Consider the following 19,654-nt stretch of genomic DNA (forward strand, 5'->3'; position numbering starts at 1 on the left):
TCTACAAAAGATGAAAACTGTTATTTAGCATGTCACAGGTAAGTTGCATAGGACCCTGGATTTAGGAATCTAATTGTGTTTCTGCTTTACAGGCCAGACTTGCTGCTTGTGAAGGAATAGACAGTTACAGCAGGGTAGACATGTCTTTACCAAAATTAGGCAAGCCTGGATCCTGGTCCAGCACCTTATGTAATTAAGAATGTCTTTACTTAGAAATTAACTTGCAAGACCTTTAATTGGACTACTTTTTCAGCTGGGAATAATTGAAGTGTGAAGTGTTTCTGTCCTACTCTGGTTTTCACTGACAACTTCCGCTTGACCCAGTCTTCCCTGGTTTCTGCCTTTGTAACCACCAGAGTAAACTAGTTTACAGCTTAACTGGTTGGTTGCACTGGACTCATGGTTGCTTTCCATCCCACTGACAAATCGTGTACATACATGTGAATCCAACCACAGACAGTAAATGAGATCTTCATTTTGCTAGCAGTTAGAGATTCTCAGATTTTCAACTCATGCTGCTTAGTTCAGCGACAGTCTGAGCTATCAAAGTGCTAATATTTTCATTTCTAAGAAAGTTTAGACATTGCTGTAGATGGCTCTAGTGAGATAAATGCTTGATATACACAAGTTGTCCCTGATCAAGCCTATGCAAGATGTGTTAATACATCATGGCATCTGAGCTGACTACTGCCCCTGGGCTTGCTGGCTGAGTGTGGTGCTGGAGCTGGGGTTGTTTAGTCTGGAGAAGAGGAGGCTGAGGGGAGACCTCATCACTCTTTACAACTACCTGAAAGGAGGCTGGAGCAGTGAGGGGGACAGCCTCTTCTCCCTGGTGACATGTGATAGGACCAGAGGGAATGGATGCAAGTTGCACATGGGGAGGTTTAGGTTAGATATTAGGAAGTATTTCTTCGCTGAAAAGGTTGTCAGGCATTGGAATAGATTACCCAGGGCACTGGTGGAGTCACCATCTCTGGAGGTATCTAAACGGCATGTGGACGTGGTGCTTAGGGACATGGTTTAGTGGTGAGCTTGTGGTGTAAGGTCTAAGGCTGGGCTGGATGATCTTGGAGGTCTCTTCCAGCCAAGGACATTCTGTGATTCTGTGAATTTACCACATTTGAGACACTGACTGGTACTTCCAGTCAACACTGTGCCGTTACACTGTTATACATGAGGTATACCTCATGGTATACCTGAAATTTGGCCTTGGCTCAAACTAAAAAGTCACTCACACTAGTTCTGAGCATCTTGTCCTGAGTAATAGGCTGAGGCCTGAGTGCTGACAGTGCCCAGGTGTACCAGTGTGCTGCTCCTCTGTCAGATCTTGCTGCTGGGCTCCAGTGTTGTTATATGCTGTGCCTCTCTCCATAAGCTGACTCAGAGGGAGTGAAGTTGGTAGTAAGTAGTGGAGGCTAACAGCTCAGGAGAGGCACATCTCGGGCCATTTCCAGTTTTTTATTCTTTTTTAAACAGAACTCTCCACATCATCTTTATAATGTGGTATGGGAGACGGGTTTACTGGTATGAACTTGCGAAGACAAAATGCCTGAGAAGCATTTCAAGAGCTAGCAAGTTACGCTGAGCCCCTCACGTGGGGCTGAACATCTCTGGTGGCACAGGTCTAGAGCTCCGGCTTTCTCAGACCCAGGCGTTGCAGCAACCCCCCATTCCTGCTGCATTGCCTTCCCGCCACCCCGCGCTATCCTCTACTTACACCTGGCTGATGTAACTGTTTCCCAGCGGGGTGCCGGCGGGCAGCAGCTGCAGGCAGGGAGGAGAGGGAAAGGGAGCGGGAGGAGGGGGCCCGGGAGGGGGGAAGGGCAGAGCAGGGGAGGGAGGAGCCGCCCGAGCCGCCCCGCGGAGCTGTCCGCGCCCGCGGTGCTGAAGCGCCGCCAGGCCTCGGGCTGCGCGGGCCCCGGGGACGGGGGAGCTGCGGGGGCCGCTGCAGCTGCCGCAGGGCGGGCACGTAGAGGGCACAACCCCCGGGTTCGTGCCTGCATCGCTGTGAGCTCCTGCTTCGCCAAGAGGGAGGCAAACGTAGAGTCATCTTGGTACAAAAACCACAGGGCTTTGTCCCGAGCTGCGGGAAACACGGTTGTTAATGAGCAGCCGTATTAGAACCGGGTAACCTGATGGCCACGGACTGTGTCTTCTCTTGCCTGATGAAGTAGGAAGAGGTCTTCCTAATTACGCCTGTTCTCTGGCATAAGGCATTCAAGGCTTTTGAAATAGGGATGGGAAGGTGTGTGCAATTGTTTATGTCTGAAGGTCTGGCTTTTCTACATCCAGCCATCAAAGTTCTTCAGGTGCTTTTCTTTTTGCATTACAAGTAAGATATGTTACATAGTACTACTGCATTGATATTGATGGTGACACTGTAATGAAAAAGACAAAATGCAACAAAAAAGCTAATTACCTCATGAGAGAAATAATTAGCTCAGAACGGGATGTTTCTGAAGAACAGAAACCAGCTGAGGGTGATGATTCCTAGCAAATAACTTCTGGCTAACAACTTAAGACTGTTGCTTTTAAAAATGCTTAGCAAGGTTTTATCGTTATTGTTTATTTGATGGCTGCCAGATAGTGCCTGCCAGGTCAGCTACAATTCTAGGAGACTTCAGGAGGTGCAGATACAAATGTCTTCAGCTTGAGCAAAGGAACCTGCACCCATGGATATATGATAATATATTATCATGAGGTTGTCCAGAGGAATTTCTACAGCCACCTCTCATAGACTGTACTAACATTTCTAAAATCTTCATTTAGCAAGAAGTAAATTATCTCAGTGGGCAATGGAGCTCACCTAAGAAAATAATTCTTAAAGAAACAGGTTAAATAATGCAAGCAGATATTTTGTGATATTCAAATAAACATGTAGCTAGCCTCTCAAAAGACTCTGCTGCTCTTGATGACTCCTGAAGTCAGTGGGACTATTCAAGGCTTCCACCACCTAGCCAGATGACTTATCTCAGGTGCATTGATGCCTTGCTAGGATTTAGCCTTAAAATGTGAAAGAAATCTTGATGGTAAGCACTGAAGGTATAGGATTAGTAAGACTATTTAGTATTTATGACTATTTAGTATTTAGTATTTATTTAAGATTAAAATAAAACAGTAGTGTTTCAGAAGTTTTCTTAGATTAATAATGAATGTTTCAACCTCCCCCTTCTCCCAAGCTTTATTTTAAAAAATTAAGCAATTACTCAAATATCTGATAAAATATTGGTCTGGTCTCGCACCCATTTCAGACTTAAAGCAGTTAATTATAGTTATGAATATACAAGGAAAGCATGACTAGACTGCTGTCTCACCAGATGAAGATATATATATATAGATATATAGATATATAAAAAAAATGTTCTAATGACTTATATCCCTGGTGTGGGTAGGAAATGAGTTAGGACTTAATTTGGCCTGTGTACTTGAAATAATTTTACATATTAATTTTTTCTGTGCTCATCTGCCTGATTCTAAGTTTAAAACATCTTGATTTCCTTCCATAAATCAGTGGAATTTGAAATATGTGTGTTAAAAATAATGTGCTTATATAGTTATCAGCTGTACAAGAAGATTACAGAATCCAGCACTCTTCACTTTGCAGTGAGATGTAGGAATAACTTCTCTATAATTGTCTATTTTAATATAATGATAGATTTGCATGGCTTCCAAAGTTTTAACATTTTAAGCTACAGAGTTCAGTAGGGTTTTTGCCTATGTAAAGGTCACAGGCTTTGGAAAAAAACATGTACTGAAATACACTGGTACCATTAAAGCCAGTGGAATTGTTTCATTCCTGTTGGAGTAACTGAGGTGAGAATCTGTCTCTGCTTTATTTGTTGCATGATAAGTATAAATCTTACACAGTAATAGCTCCCTGCAGAGCATCTTTCTGGTGATGGGTCCTGCTGTGCTTAGTTATTTTGACTCACATTTCTGATACTAAGTCTCTACTCTATAGGCAGCAGCACTTCTGATAGTTATTAAAAGTTCTTAAAAATGTAAACATTTATTCATGTTTCTGTATTGACTTTTTATCTTTACTGTGCTATATTAATTACTTTAAATTTAGTTCTACCATTGTCAGAAGCTCTTACACAATTTCTTTTCTTTGTATGTCACTTAAGAAGTTAACATATTTCTTTTCTATTTTAATTTCTGAAAAAGGAAGAGGACTAGTATGATGGCTTGCGAAAGGCTAACACTATAGTTAAATATGATGCAAAGGATTCTACTGCCAATCTGGTACAAACAATCTTCTAACTAAAAAGTATAACTATGTTTACTACTAGGTTTTTTTGTTTGTTTTGTTGATTTTTTTTTTTCCCAGTAGATTTGTGTCAGCTGGGGTAGGATGAGAACATGTGTGATATATTAATCAGTATTGCCATGACAGCAAGTGCAGAGAAAGAATGAAAACCTCTCCTCAGAGGATCTCAGATTAGCAACACCTTCTTTAGCTTCTTTACCTGTAGAGCTCTGCATGTCAGGTCCCCTAGAGTCACTGAACTTGACAGAGAGAATCATAGAATGGTTTGTGTTGAAAGGGATGTCAAAGATCATTTAGTTCCAACTCCCCTGCCATGGGCAAGGACATCTCCCCCTCGACCAGGTTGCTCAAAGCCACATCCCACCTGGCCTTGAACACATCCAGGCTCTGAGTGGGTATTCACAGTTTCTCTGGGTAACCTCTTCCAGTGTCTCACCATTCTCAGTCAATAATTTCTTCCTAATGTGTAAACTAAATCTAACCTTTTTCAGTTTAAAGCCATTACCCCTTGTTCTATCTCTACATGCCCTTGTAAAAAGTCCCTTCCCAGCTTTCCTGTAGCCCCCCTTCATGTACTCAAAGGCTCCTAAAAGGTGTCCCCAGGGTCTTCTCCAGGCTTAGCAACCCGAACTCCCTCAGTCTGTCGTCATAGGAGAGGTGCTTCAGCCCTCTGATCATCCTCACGACCATCCTCTGGATTCACTCCAGCAGCTCCATGTCCTTCTTGTACTGGGAGGTCCAGAACTGGACACAATACTGCACATGGGGTCTCATGGGAGCAGAGGGATGTCACATGGATGCTAGTTAAAACATTATCTAACAATACCACCTTCAATAGGGTAGCAGTAAAATCAGTCCTTGTGCGAGAACAAACAGTAGGATTCAGCAAATGAAGGGATAAATGACTGAGTTGAGCTCAGGTTTTAGCAGCAGATGACATTGAAATACTTGTTTAAGAGACATTATGGAAGAAGAAGGATACTGAGGGCCATAAAGGATGTGCTGAACTGGATCAGGAGCTTAGCAAAGACCTAATGTGTGTCTGAATAGGGAGGGATAATATATTACAGGAGCAGGAAAGAATCTATAAATATACTGTGTAAGCTAGAAGCCTAACAAACGGATAAAGGACAGTAGCATACACTGGAAAGTGCTCAGAAGAGAAGGGAAGGTACAATGCTCGTGCATCAACATTTGCATTTAAGATGGCAAGATACAACTGAAACAAAACAATAAGAGAACACAAAAGGCTAGATAAAATCCTTTTAGACAAATTGCATCCGCAATTAACAGAGACACAAGCCTTAGCAAGCCACAGGCAGTTTAAAGATATCTGCAAGGAACGCCCCCTCCCACCTTTGTATTTCTCCAACCCTTGGGTAATGAGATAATATTCCAGCTAACCATTCCCCTTCCTCATACACCCGCTTTCAGGTGTGTGTAAAGGCTCGTGGGGAAAGCGGAGAAACACCTGCAGTTCGGGTAGTTCATTAACAAGGTGAAGCTGCAGCAGCTGCTGCCAGGCTTGCCCCAGCCCTGGTGAAACCTTGCTGAGGCTGTGCCGTCACCTGCTGGAATACGATTGCACTGCAGCTTTGGACGCTCCAAACTACAAGAGTTTATCTGGAAGTCTTCTCTCACTAAATCAGTAGTTACCAAGCATGCGGAACAGGAACTAGCTTATTATACGTTGTCGTCCCCTCCCACTCCCGCCTTCCCCCCTCCCCCCGCTTAGCCTAAGGCCTGAGATTCCCTAGTGAAGGCTGAATTCCTGCTGAGATAGAATTGATCTGCCACTCAAAGAAACTTTCTTCAAAATGCCTACTTCCCTGAGAAGTTATTCTAATGAAAGTTAGTGACAAAATAGCTGTGCATGTCTCAATACTTAATAAATGTGTCTAAATACAACTTATTCTTAAATGTGGATAGATGACAAATAATGTGTTGATGCCAATTGGATTATGACACTACAATTTTACAACCCATAGGATATGAAAAGGCCTATTTTAAAAATATTGTACAGGATTCACAGATATATTTGAGAGAAAAAAGACTTTACTGCTTTGCACAGTGACACAGCCAGTAGTACTTGTTTGTGTTTCCAAGTATCATATTATAGAAATGAAACATTTTATATGTGGCAAATCTGTTCCCTGTTCCTTGTAGTCTTGTGGTTGAATGTTGCAAGACATAATACAATTTTATTGTGGGATCTTACTCTGTCTGTATTCGTCAATTAGTGATTTTGTGAATGATTTCTGCTAATGTGATAGCTAATATATTAACCAAGTGGTTATTGTCAGGCCGAACAAGAAAATGCATTTCTAAAATACATTCTTATGTCTTCAAAACCAAAACAGACCTGTGTTGATCATCTGTCTGGTCAACTATAAAGTCACACTACACTGACTGATTTTGGAAGTCTAATAGTAAGAAATAAGTAGGATATACTTTCTAAATGTGAAACAGGAGTCTGTTGCTCCATCCATTACACTTAGAAAGGGTTATCATGAATATTGTGCAATATTGGATGAACCCCCATTTCTGAACCAGTTGCATTTGCCATTAGCACCCCTTTTTGGGACTCCTCATGCAGAAGATCCGTGATAAAAGCATGGCTAAAATATGGTTCCACTGAGTAACTGTTTCTCATTACTCTGTGATGTGTGGAGCTTTTTAGATACAGATACACAACAAATGTGCTGTATTTTGATCCTACACAGTGCCATTTATTCCAACGGATTGCCTGATGAATACTCCTTTCTAACTACTTTTCGGATGACTGGGACCACACTTCAGAAATACTGGACTATATGGCAGATCGAGGATTCTTCAGGAAAAGTACAAGTTGGAGTGAATCTTAATGGTCAAATGAAAAGTGTTGAATTTTCTTATAAAGGAGCGGATGGAAATCTCCGAACTGCATCATTCTTGCATTTGCCTTTCTTGTTTGACTCCCAATGGCACAAGCTTATGATAAGTGTGGAAGCAAACAGTGTCACACTTTTTATTGATTGTATTAAAATAGAATCCTTAAACATAAAGCCAAAAGGAAAAATCAACTTTGATGGCTTTGCTGTGCTCGGAAAACTTAAAAATAATCCTCAAATATCAGTTCCGGTAAGTTCCAAAATCTTTTAATACTGTAAAAAGTGTTTCAAAGTAAATTTACAGTTAATATTTTATGGTTTTTTGTGGGATGCATCTTAAAATGTTTTCTGAAAGCAGAAATGGCAGAAAATAACAACTCCTTGGCAGGTAAGTACTAGCTTTGTTTTTAAAATATGGCACATATGTATACTGTGTAAAGGTGAGGGATGACCCAGGCTAAGTCTAATTTTCTATAGTGAAATATCTAAGACAACCACCCTTCTGTGACTGGATTCTGCTCTATCAGTTGGGTTTTCCTCTGCTTATATGTGGATCTTGATCTAGAAGGAAGTCCCTGAACATGGACTTGAGGGCTGTAACTCACAACAAAGAGAGCAAAGCATTAATTGAGCAAGAACTGGGACCCCTCTCTCATATGTGAGCACTGACCATCAGCTAGAGATGATTAACTGTGTCTCTGGCAGGATAAATATTTTAAATAGTTAGTACGAACAGCTCCTGTCAGAGATATTGAGGGAGGTCTTTTTTAATCTGCTCTGATGCTTACACAGGAAATCACCAATGTGTAAATCTCAGTGCTAAATCAGAAATTATAAGGAGTATCTTATACCTCAGGAGACTGTTTTAATCACTATGCTACCTGGTCATGTTGACACTGGCTTTTCCTTTTCAGATTTGTTTTTGGGGTTTTTTGGGTGTTTTTTTTTTTTGGTGGGTTATTTTTGTTGATTTTGGTTTAGTTTTGTTTGTTTGTTTTTTTCAAAAAGGCTGACCTGGAGTAGACAGCTAACTCTTAAAGAATGTTCTTGTTCATTAATCCTATAAGGGATAAGTGTAGCTTCAGAGACTAGATCCAGTCTAAGCACAGAGCCCAGCAGAGCTGAGACATAAACCTTGCCCTGTCTTCTTCTATGACTGGGTGACCTGCCTAATGGATGAGGGGAAGGCTGTGGATGTGGTCTACCAAGAATACCTATAGTTTTGAATGAACTTTGAAATAAAGAGAGAAATGAGATGTAATATTTTAACTGTATTACATAGGTTTTGTTTGTTGTTTATTTTTTTTGGTCAAAACTGCGTCCACAGAGTACTCAGCGCTGTATAAACTTAAAAGGGCAAATGCTGCAGGAAAAGGTGTCTGAAAGCAGCCATCTAGTCTGTTCTTGTAGGTGTGGATTAGGAAATGTCAATAGCTCAAAAGTTATACTAATTCTGCTGAAAACCAAAGTTAATATTTGAAAATATATTTCAAAAGTAATCAGCTGGAGCTGATAATGTAACAAATGGCTGCACATGTATTTTAGCATCGCTCACCAGTCTGAGGGATACTGCTCAATGAATGGCTGGGTGGGATAGAATCATAGAATCATAGAATGATTAAGGTTGGAAGGGACCTTAAAGATCATCAAGTTCCAATCCCCCTGCCAGGAGCAGGGAACCCTACCACTAGACCAGGCTGCACAAAACCTTATCCAACCTGGCCTTAAAAACCTCCAGGGATGGGGCATCAACAATCTCCCTGGACAACCCTTTCCAGTTCCTCACCACCCATATAGTGAAGAATTTCTTAATATCTAACCTAAATCTCCCCTCTGTCAGTTTAAAACCATTACCCCTTGTCCTATCACTGTCTTCTCTGATGAAAAGCCCCTCCCCAGCTTTCCTATAGGGCCCTTTCAAGTACTGGAAGGTGCTGTAAGGTCTCCCTGGAGCCTTCTCTTTTCCAGGCTGAACAGCCCCAGCTCTCTCAGCCTGTCTTCATAGCATAGGATGATGAAAATATTACATATTCTATGCATGTTAATGGGATGAAAAAAATTTCTATCCCAATATTGCGTTCCTCTTCTGAAAGATATTTAGATTAAATGCAGAGTGGTATGGGTAGTAAGGTATTATAACTCCTAATATACAATGTTACAGTAAATCAGGCCTCTAAGTTAGAATGATCTGAGTAATTTCTTTAAAAACAAGGAGGGCTGCTGTTGCCTGTTGAAGTAATGATTAGGAGTGGCAGCCTACAAATGAGGAGAAAGACGTGGCATTAAGGTCACCTTGGCAGGAAATCAGACTTCACCTTCTCTGTCGGGGCTCTGGCTGACATTTCGGCCAGGATTAAAGAAGTTGGGAAAAGCAGCAGAGTATATTTGGAATTTAAACTGCTTCCTCTCCAGGCGATGTTTCGCTGAGGCTTCTCTTTTCAGCAAGGCATACAAATGAGGATGAGGGATTAGGTTGGGCTGTTCAGGCATCTGATGGAGGAAGAGTGTCTAGCATCAACTTTTGCCTCATCTATGTTTAAGCACTTACATAATTAAGCAGTAGTGTGAAGCTACCTGAGGTCAGGGGGAATGTGAAGTATAGGGTACCCTTCTTCAAGGATGAAAGGACAAAATGGAATTAAGTAATTTTTATAATTCACCGTTTATTGTGAAAAATATTTGTTTACATCTTCAGCAGGTTTCTGAAAGGATTCAGTAATATTTACTGTATTTTCTGAAAAAAATAAAATCTTTGCTTGAGGAAGGCCCTAAAACAGGATTATGATGCACATTTTTTGACAAAAAGAATAATGAAGCACTCGAACAGGGAAGGAAGAAAGTTAGCATCACATTAAAGTTTTAAACTAAATTGAGATGTCTAAAAATACACTCTAATTCAGACAGAACTGTGGGCTTGAAATGGAACTCTCTAGACTGAATTTCATAGCCTGTGCTATTGAGGTAAAAACTGAGTATGGTTGTGGTCCAACCTGGTATTATAAAATGCAGCTTTAAGAAGACCTTATTCGCTGAAATGATGATACAGAAAATACACAGTCTGAGGGGATAGTAATGTTTAAATGACTGTTTATGCTGCACAAGTTTCTGTTTTAGTCTGTGTTTTTAGTTTCTTTTTAAATTGAATAAATAAATCTGTGGTTGGGGATATTCTAGGCTTATCCTTTGACTTGCTCGACTATACTCAGTTTAAACATATTACCAAGCCTGGTTATTTAATATGTCCCAGGCACAATTCCTAATTTATTTTCAGGTGCTGTTAAAGTATATTACTTCCAGTGTTATAATTTTTAAAGGACATAAATTACATGTTTCCTATTATTTTCTTTTTTTGCAGCTTTCTGTGAGCGCTCATGCAGAATAGGTCAACTTCTCATAGCTGCACTGCAAAAATGTCATTTTAAAAGAGATTCTTTATTGCTTGTTGTTACTATGATTGCCTAGGAGAGCAATAGATAGATTTCCATTAGAAACTATGGCTTGTCTTTGAGCCTTTATAAAGATTTATTAAAGGATTTCTGGAATCTTTTATGGAGGATGAATTTTGATACAGGCTTGAAGCTGCATTTTATGTTTTTTTAGATAAAAAAGAAAATAGTTGTTTTTGTTTGTTTGTTTGTTTTGCTTGTCTGTTTTAATCTAAAAGTAATTCAAATAATCCACTAAGAACTCCAAGCAACACAAGATTTATCAACATTTCAAAACTAAGAGGAACTTGCTTCCTAAATAATGTGTTTATTATAGAAAGGCAAGGGCATTTATATCTTACTGCTCAAAGATTAACTGCTGTGTGATGATATAAATTGCCTTAGCTTGTGTGATTTTGTAAGCATTACCCAGATTTTCTCACAACAGACACTAAACACTCCGCTAGAAGTGATAAATTATTTAATTGATATTTAATGCTGCTAACTAGTTCAGGGCAGCTACATGGTTTGTAATGCCTAAGAGGAAGATGATTATCAATATTTGCTGAACAAGGATTAATTTACACTGTAGAACAGATAGTATGTATGAATTTTTAAAAGTCATGTCTCTTTTTTCACCCTGTGAAATCTCACATTCAGAAAGATAAACCCCTGCTATGGAAAGTCAAATAGCACTGGAATTTTATGTATTGTCCTAAGGCTTTGAAAAATGATACAGGGAAAGTGAAGCTGTAAAAAACCAGTACAGACATACAGAAAAATAAAACATGTTTAAAACAACTCTAGAATGAGAAATGTTTACATATGTGTAGCTTATTCTTGGTCACTTAAGAGATACACCATTGATAGCAGACTTCCCTTAGCACAAACAAGGTATTATAAATGAAAAATTGTATAAAACCTTCACCTGAAAACTGCTTAGCTGAGTTATACCTCCCCTAAAGGGATGCCTTCCCTTTCATCATCCCTGAGGCAGCAATAGCCCAGCGGGGCATAGGGATTGGGCTCTCCCAGCACCTGCAGACATGCTCTGATTAAACCCCAGAGGAGTGTCAGGGTTTTCCTTAAAACCTATGATAGACGCTTCCCGGTGACTGATGCTGCCGCATTTAAAATACTGCGCTAGATCTTTAGGTCTCTTTTACATCTTACTAAATCTTCATATCCTTCATCTAAAGATGAGCGAGACACTAATAATGCACTAATAAGACAGCTGAATTTCATAGCTCTGCTACTGAGATGTGCAAATCTGTGGGCAGTCACAGGCATTTCCAAGAAACTGAAAGGGACAAAACAGTAAACAGACAGACATAATGAATCCATTTATATCTGTGCTGATTACAAAATTAAAAAGAAACTGAAATCCTGTAGGAATCTTGGAAAACGAATGTCAGAAATACTAACCTGTGGGTCTTAAACACCTATGGGTTTTAAAGGATTTAATTTTAGTGACTGCACTTTATGATTAACCCTGGTTCATCTGAGGTTAATTTCTGAGAACATTGTGTCTGTACTTTATCCTTAATAACACTCAGTATTGATGGTGATAGGAACAGCTACATGAAACATCTTCAAAATAGTGGTGTCCTTTAAATCATCTTAATACAATGAGTGAGATAATTGTGTATCTTGACAGCAATGCTGGGACATATTTGCCCTTCTCTCACCTCTCCTAAATCAATGTCAGGCCAGTCATATCTTTTGCTACCTTGCTAACAAAATAGTTTTATTTTTCTTATTAAAAAAAGTCTGACAGACTTTATCTCAATTTTTGCTTTATTTAGCCTCAAAGCAGTAACAAAAGTTCTAAGCAAAAGATTTCCAGATCAACAACAGGCTATTTTATTTTTTTAAAATAATGCTGTCTGATGAAGGAACTGTGAACTAAGAAACATCAAATTACAGCTTCATCTTCAAAATATTTCAACTCCTTTTACATTCACATGATGGTACAGTGTTTTGTAAATAATACTAGGTATTTTTTCTGCATAGGATGCCTTACTTATCTAGTCTGACTTTTTTGTGTGTTTCTTAAACTTAGGAGAGTACCAGGCCTTACTTGATGCTCACCACTCAAATCCCATTTTAAGCAAAACAAAGTTACTTGTTGGCCATCAAGAGCATTAGAAGAAAACATATGAGACACTAAAAGGCTCAGTCAATCAAGTTTCCATTGCAGCAAGCAATGACATTTTATAATCTCATTAATAAATTTATCTCTATTTTAATATTGATTATGATCAAAGTTGAAAAACTGGGTTCTAACTAGCATTTTCTAGTAGTATTCTCTTAAGACACAGATACTGGCACTTGGACAGTCACATATCAAAGTCTAATTCAGTAATTAGCATTTTAACATCTTAAATACTTCTGACCCTAGCACATAAGCCAAAAAAACCAGACACACACACACAAAAGAAAAAAAAAAAAAGGCAATAATTATCTGCATTAAAAACCCCATAATGTGCTGAAGCAAATACTGACTGCAGGCAGTATATTCTTAAAAGTAATTTTTTCAGTATTTACAGATTTTGTACCCTGTTATAAGTCAAAAGCACAGCTCAAGACTGTTGATTTCAGTACAGTTATTACTGATCAGCCTTTTTGCATAACTTGTACTCAGATAATTTATTTCAGTCACCTTCTTCCCTCCTCCTGGCCCATGCAGAATGCTCTCTTATATGGCTATATGGTTTTAAATAATTTGTCAGCACTATGTAAGAATTATGAAGCAAAATCAGGCTCATTTGGTAGCATCTGTCTACTTTCTGCACAAAGCTGTCCTTTCTTTTTTTACCACCTTTCATCCCATTTACTTCCAAACTTACAGTTTCTGCAGTATGGGAACCATTTCCATGGCTATGTTAATTTGATCTTGTGAATGACCGAAGTATTCTAAGGAAAGAAGTGTGGAATCACATCATTTCAGATTATATCCAGATTAAATTTGTACAAGCAATGTTAACTGAATGGATGACTTTTCAATTTTGATATTATGTAATTTAATTTAAGATTATAAACTACTTTTGAGCCAATTAAGGACTTCTTTCCCTCTGCAAGTAAGTTTGAGAGGTGAATAGTGTAGAGACACAAAACTCAGAATCTAGTTGTAGAGTATGAAATAAATTATAATACAGGTATTATTTGATTGAATTTTTATGCCTTTTCATGAGCCTTCATCTTCAGATTTCAGATACCCTTTCTACTATTGTATTGCTGCCTTGTAGTATTGAGTTATAGTATACATTCTGTGCTTTTATATGCATATTATGACATTCAGTAGCCTATTATTAAGGACTGGGAAAAGCTTTTAAATGAGAGTTGGATAAAGGAGGTAGAGAATTGACTCACAGATAGTGGTGTCAGATAACAGGTAAAAGAAACAAGGGTACCACCTCTTTTGTGCTCTAGTCTCTGGAAGCTGTGCATGGCTGCAGAGTACACAGAACAGGAGAGATGTGATAAGGAGGACTCCAGAAGTGGCAGCACTGAAGTGGTGAAGACCAACAACAAAGCAGCAACTTGTGGAAATGTAGGTGTCTTGTAAAGATTTGAAAGGATTTCAGACTCTAAGCATTTATTAGCTCTAGCAGTCAATATGCAACTAAGTCAATGAAAGGATGGTGGTGGGAGAGGAGAGCACCTCAGAATGACAGTCTGTTTTCTGCATCAGTCATAGACTGGGACTGAAAAGGACAATGAGATATCCCAGGAGCACAGAAGGCAGCCAAAAGCACTTAGACATTATGTTGTGAGTAGGATGGTGGTAAGCTCCTTTAGCTTAATAGAATAAGAATGGCTCAGAGAAACAAAGAAATATGAAGTGAAAGCATCCAGACACTTCTATTTTCAGCTCCTCAGAAAAAACAAATCAGAGTATTTTCCACACCAGGGCTCTATGTTGTAACCTAAAAATTTTATTCCCCCAACTCCTCAGCCATCCATGAGGAAAAAAAAGGATTAGGAGCCTTTGAATTTTATCACCACATTGAGAAATCTCTGCATAAACCATTCATTAGTAGTTCATAAGCCAAGCTGGATATGAAGTATGATTGGAAGGGAAAACAATCCAAGACTTAAAAACTTAGATACAATAAACATGCATGATGTAATATGCTTCTAGTACTTAAAATTCCACATGGTGCATCATATATCAATGGAGATATGTTTGAGCTATTCAGTAACTTTCAGGAGAAGGTATTTAAATCTATGTAGCACATCAAGTGGGTCCCAGTTGCAGCTTCTGAGAAGAGGTTTGCTTTAATCCTGTGTTGTTTTCCAGTGCTAAATACAAATATTCAAAGAAGATGTGAAATTTCACACATAATACTCAGTTGCAGAGTGTTGCCAGTGTCCTTATGATCCTGCTTTTTGAACTCACACTTAGACCACGTTTCTGTCCTCAGATCTACCATTCTTCATGGGCACAACTATCCACTTAGATAAAATCTTTTTGTTTGTCTAATAAAACCACCACATAGCATGAGGAAAACTGCCAGTGCTTATAAAGAACATGTAAAAATGACACGTGATGAATCTCACCTTCTCTTTAAATCCCTTGGCAGGTTTATGCCCCCTCTTAAAAAACCTCCAGAACTAGGGGTTGGAGAACCCAAGGTGAAGTACTGCTCGGGCTGAGCTCCCCAATACACGTAGCTATTACCATTAAATACCTGCCTTTTTAAACATGCCGTTAGCTGGTCATTGTTCCTCCTATTACACCCTGGGCCAGTGTGACCCCCTGACCCGCATTAATATCATCTTTATCTCCTTTGCCAGTTCGAAATCCAGTGGATGGTGATTCACTGCGATCCTCTGCGTCCTCAGCGCGAAGGCTGCGGCGAGCTGCCAGCCCGGGTGAGTGCCCTGCCCTGCCTTGCCTTGCCCTGTCCTGCCCTACCCTACCCTATCTCTGCCCTGCCCTGCCCTGCCCTGCCCTGCCTTGCCTTGCCTTGCCTTGCCCTGCCCTCTCTCTGCCCTGCCCTGCCTTGCCTTGCCCTGCCCTACCCTGTCTCTGCCCTGCCATGCCCTGCCTTGCCTTGCTCTGCCCCTGCCTCTACACTGCCCGCCTCTGCCCTGCCTTGCCTTTCCCTGCCCTGCCTCTGCTCTGCCTCTTCCTGCCCTGCCCTGCCCTGCCCTCCGCCGAGCCGCCACCGAGCCGCTTTCTGCCAGCCCGTAGCAGCCCGCCGGAGCGTGATTTTTTTCCTCCTTCTTTCTGGCCCGAGATGCCTATTTTTACCGTACCTGAGAGGAACTTGGTGTCTTTAGAAATCCAACCCCCCTCAGAGCAGCCGCAACAGCCTCGCTTTAACACTTGAGTGACTTCCTTTCTTTCCCCCACCTAACCCACTGCTCTGGCTGGAGGCTTCTGAAAGCCGTGTCTTGCAGACGGCAGGGGTTGTGGCCGCCGCTTCCCCTCAGCTGCCGCCTTACCAGGGAGCCTGACTGCGGGAAAGCCGGGGGCGGGGTGGAGGAGGGCGCAGAGAAGGTGAGGGACCGGTGCCCAAGGCAACAGCAGCAGGCCAAAGGGTTAAGGCTGCCGGTATTCAGTCCTCCCCTCCCCAGCCTTCAGCCTTCCTCCAATCCCTGCGACCCTCCCCGAGGCGTTCGCCAGCAGCCCAGAGGGGCTGCGAAGGGGCTCACCTTCCAGCCGCTCGCCCCTGCAGCCTCCCTCCAACGCCATGGCCCGGGCTCTGCCTCTGGGGCTTTTGCTGCAGGTTGTTTGGCTCTGCCTGGCTCAAGTAAGTTTATTCTGACTTTGATTCTGTTTTTCTCCCTCGCAGGTAAGCCAGACGGTAATCGAGGTAAGTGTGAGGGAAGGGACGGTGCTGTGTGCTCAGGGGAAAGGGTGCAGGTGAAGAGAGTCTGGAGGCCACTCTCTGTCACGTCCTGGCACCGAGTGGCTGGAGGGTTTATGACCCTTTTCTCCTCCACTGTAGCTGACCCTGACGTGGTGCTGGCAAAAGTGAGTTGACTGCAGGCCAGCGGATGCCATGTGTGGGTGCCTACATGGTGCTACCTGGTGGACATCAGGCAGGTGGCATATCAGGGCTTGAGCTCCATCTACAACTGCAGCCAGATGGATTATTAATGGGAAGAGCAGTGTGCAGAGGAAAGATGTGCTCAGGCAGCGCTGTGAGGAGTGAGGGGCCAGGCTCAGCCTCCTGCTCACAGAGCACTGTTGTGGGGCTGTGGCCTGAGCTCACTCTGAGGAGAACAGAGCCCCCCATTATAGGGAGGGAGACCTGCAAAACCTTTCTGTAGGTTTGAGCAGGCTGGTGGCGCCTCCCAGCTCCCCCTCGGGAGCCTGGTGCTTTGAGAAAGTGCCTCTGTAGTTGGTAACGTAATCCCAAGGAAACAGGGGAAACTGCCAAGCTGGTGGGGAAGTAGGAGAAGGGTTGTTTTAAATTTTCCTTGCTAACGTGCACTCTTAGGAAGACTGCCTTCTTTGTGTTGGCTGAATGAGTAATCAGAGTAGCTTAGTGAATGTCAGTGTTTGATTCTCAAAGATCACTCCATTTCTGCCCCCTGTCATTGCCATACAGCATTCAGATCCTGCTCTGGATCATGGAGTGAAGGCCTTTCCACCTTGCCCTGGCCCTGCCAGCGTCACAGGGTGTAGGACAGTGGCCCGGCTCGAGAAGGGAGGGGTTTAACACCTCATCTGCACTACCTGTGAGAGGAGAGTTGCTGGTCATCCCCCTGACAGCTAAGATGGGACAGGACCTGGGGGTGCTAACACTTATGGTGTGAGGACACAGCTCTTCCTCATCAGCTGTGACCCTTCTGACCAAGCCACAGAAGCCTTCTTTCATTAAACTGGTCCCCACAGACTGGCTTTCAGAGCTTTGTCAGAAACTAATTATTTTTCTTTTTGTTCATTTTGTTTTTGTTTTGTTTTTCCTATTCTTTGTCAGAGAGGTCTCCCTGGTCCACCAGGCCCCCCAGGTCCACCGGGGCCACCAGGAGTTCCCGGTATTGATGGCATTGACGTAAGTATTTCCCATGCCCTGCCTAGGGAATAGTAAACGTTACAGCATTTGTCCTCACTGACATCATTTGACCCCGAGGAGTCTGAATTTGGCAGGAGATCCCCACTGCTACTGATAGGTCTCATAGTCTGTAGGAGCCTGGGGCAAGGGGAGAAAGGTGGCCTTTCAAATTATCTCTGATACAGAAAATACTGAATTATTTATTTTATATAACCAATGTCATATGCTGTGATTATTTGCCTTATTTGGGGTCTAGCAGTTTTATAATTCTAATCTAAAAAGGGTAGTAGTATCACTCATCCTAAAGCATGATAAGGATTTGTGGTGTTATTCCCAGCAGGAGCTACTATGTAGCTCCAGTTAGAAGTTTCTGTGATTATTTCTGTTAGTCTGTATCAGAGATCACATGGATTTAATATTAATTTTCTGCAATAAGAATAAACTTGGTGTTCCTCCTGATAATCTGTAAATCAGTGTTTTTCATGAGGGACCATGAAAGGTTCCTGTAGCTCTGCCTAATACCTTCCTTTGGATATCTTGTTAGGGGGAACGAGGTCCGAACGGCCCCCTAGGTCCACCGGTGAGTGATTTCAGCTACTTTGCATTGCTTCTGTGGAAGACAAGGTTTTGAGTTTTGTTTCTACATCCTTCTCTGCAACATATTCAACTGTCCATTTAAATCCTGAAGGGTCCAGATGGGGATGCAGGCAAACCAGGATCCCCTGGCCTGCCTGGAGAGCCGGGTGCTGATGTGAGTACACTTGAGTTCCTGTAATTTCCTTTTTACCTTTTTTTTTTAACTTTGTTTTACATTTTTTTTTTTTCCCAATCTGATTTTAAAACAAATAATTAGTTTTCATCAGGTTTTGTAGAAGCATGACCTCCTTCTGAGGTGTCTGGCTTCCTCACAGCTGCCAGTGAGTGCCATCGCGGGGGCGAGAAGCCGTAGCAGCGCGGCGGGTGCAGCGGCTGAGGAGCAGCAGGAGAGCCGTGGGACGCTGCCACTCTCCTGGGGAGGGTGCTGGGCAGCCGTGCAGTGGGGAGGAGACCAGGCTGGGCAGCGCCTTGCTCCCTGTGGGGTGCAGAGCAGGGCAGCGGGCACCAGTGAGTGTTCATGGCCTGAATGAGTTGCATAAGGCAATAAAAACACCTTCATACACTTTTTGGAAAGCTCTTCATATTTCTCTCAAGACCAGTGTTTGAAAACATTTCTTGCCATGAAGCAAGATTGTTACATTAGTACTTAGGTATTATGCTGGCTGGTAGGCAAGCTTATGTCTAATTTACAAAAGTGGTAGAATACTTCTATAATTTAAGACATCAAAAAGAAATATTATATACAACAAACTGGTATATTAGAGAATATTGCAGATTATGTAAGTGGAAAAGCTTAATATTTATTGAAGATTTCAATACTGTTAGAGGGTAATTTTTAGTTTGCTTTTGAAAAGAGATTCAGTGGTTATGGAGTTGAAACAGTCTCTAGTGAAATGGCTCTAATTTCCAATCTGTAAGAGGAAGTGGGCCTGCCATGAGTGGTGTCTCATACCACTTCATTTTTTCCTGAAAACAATACAGGACCACAACTAATTTGTACATATCAAAACCCAATAAGCAGATATTTAAAAGTAATTAACTCTTATAATTTTCACTTAAGGCATGCTTTGTTTTCCTTGCCAGAATTCATAGTAACACATTCAAGCGAAACAGAATGTTTTAAACTCCTCAGCTTTTGATGTTTGTTTGTACTTGCTTAGTCCCTCATATTAGTGAATGAGTGAGACTGTAATACTATAACAGTGTTCTGAAATGGTGAACCTTTTTTATTTTCACTTGAAGACAAAATATGGGAGCTTATTGTACTCCCACTGTGCATTCAACTTTTAATTGGGGTTTTAGATCTATAATACATTCTTCCATGTTTAATTGGTGAGGCAGTTCTGACTTTTTAAAGCCCATTTTTCTTTCACAAACTATTTCCATGTCAGGTTTAATAGACTGAGTAAAGATACCGTACAGTAATTGCCTGTAATGATCATGTAAGCTTTCAAAAGCAAATTACTAAAGAAAGCATCC

At 41.4% G+C, this 19,654-nt stretch overlaps 1 protein-coding gene across 1 annotated transcript in view; it reads left to right on the forward strand.

Annotated features, from left to right (window-relative positions):
• Positions 1 to 19,654, forward strand: part of COL9A1 (collagen type IX alpha 1 chain) — a 65,905-nt gene that overhangs the window by 2,862 nt on the left and 43,389 nt on the right. Inside the window, exons 5-10 of the mRNA XM_051614130.1 lie at positions 6,994 to 7,390; positions 15,366 to 15,443; positions 16,370 to 16,390; positions 17,504 to 17,578; positions 18,123 to 18,158; positions 18,267 to 18,329. Coding sequence (XP_051470090.1) covers positions 6,994 to 7,390; positions 15,366 to 15,443; positions 16,370 to 16,390; positions 17,504 to 17,578; positions 18,123 to 18,158; positions 18,267 to 18,329 — 670 coding nt within the window. The remainder of the gene's footprint in view (positions 1 to 6,993; positions 7,391 to 15,365; positions 15,444 to 16,369; positions 16,391 to 17,503; positions 17,579 to 18,122; positions 18,159 to 18,266; positions 18,330 to 19,654) is intronic.

The sequence above is a fragment of the Apus apus genome, chromosome 3 (genome assembly GCF_020740795.1).
Source record: "Apus apus isolate bApuApu2 chromosome 3, bApuApu2.pri.cur, whole genome shotgun sequence".
NCBI classification, from domain to species: Eukaryota; Metazoa; Chordata; class Aves; order Apodiformes; family Apodidae; genus Apus; species Apus apus.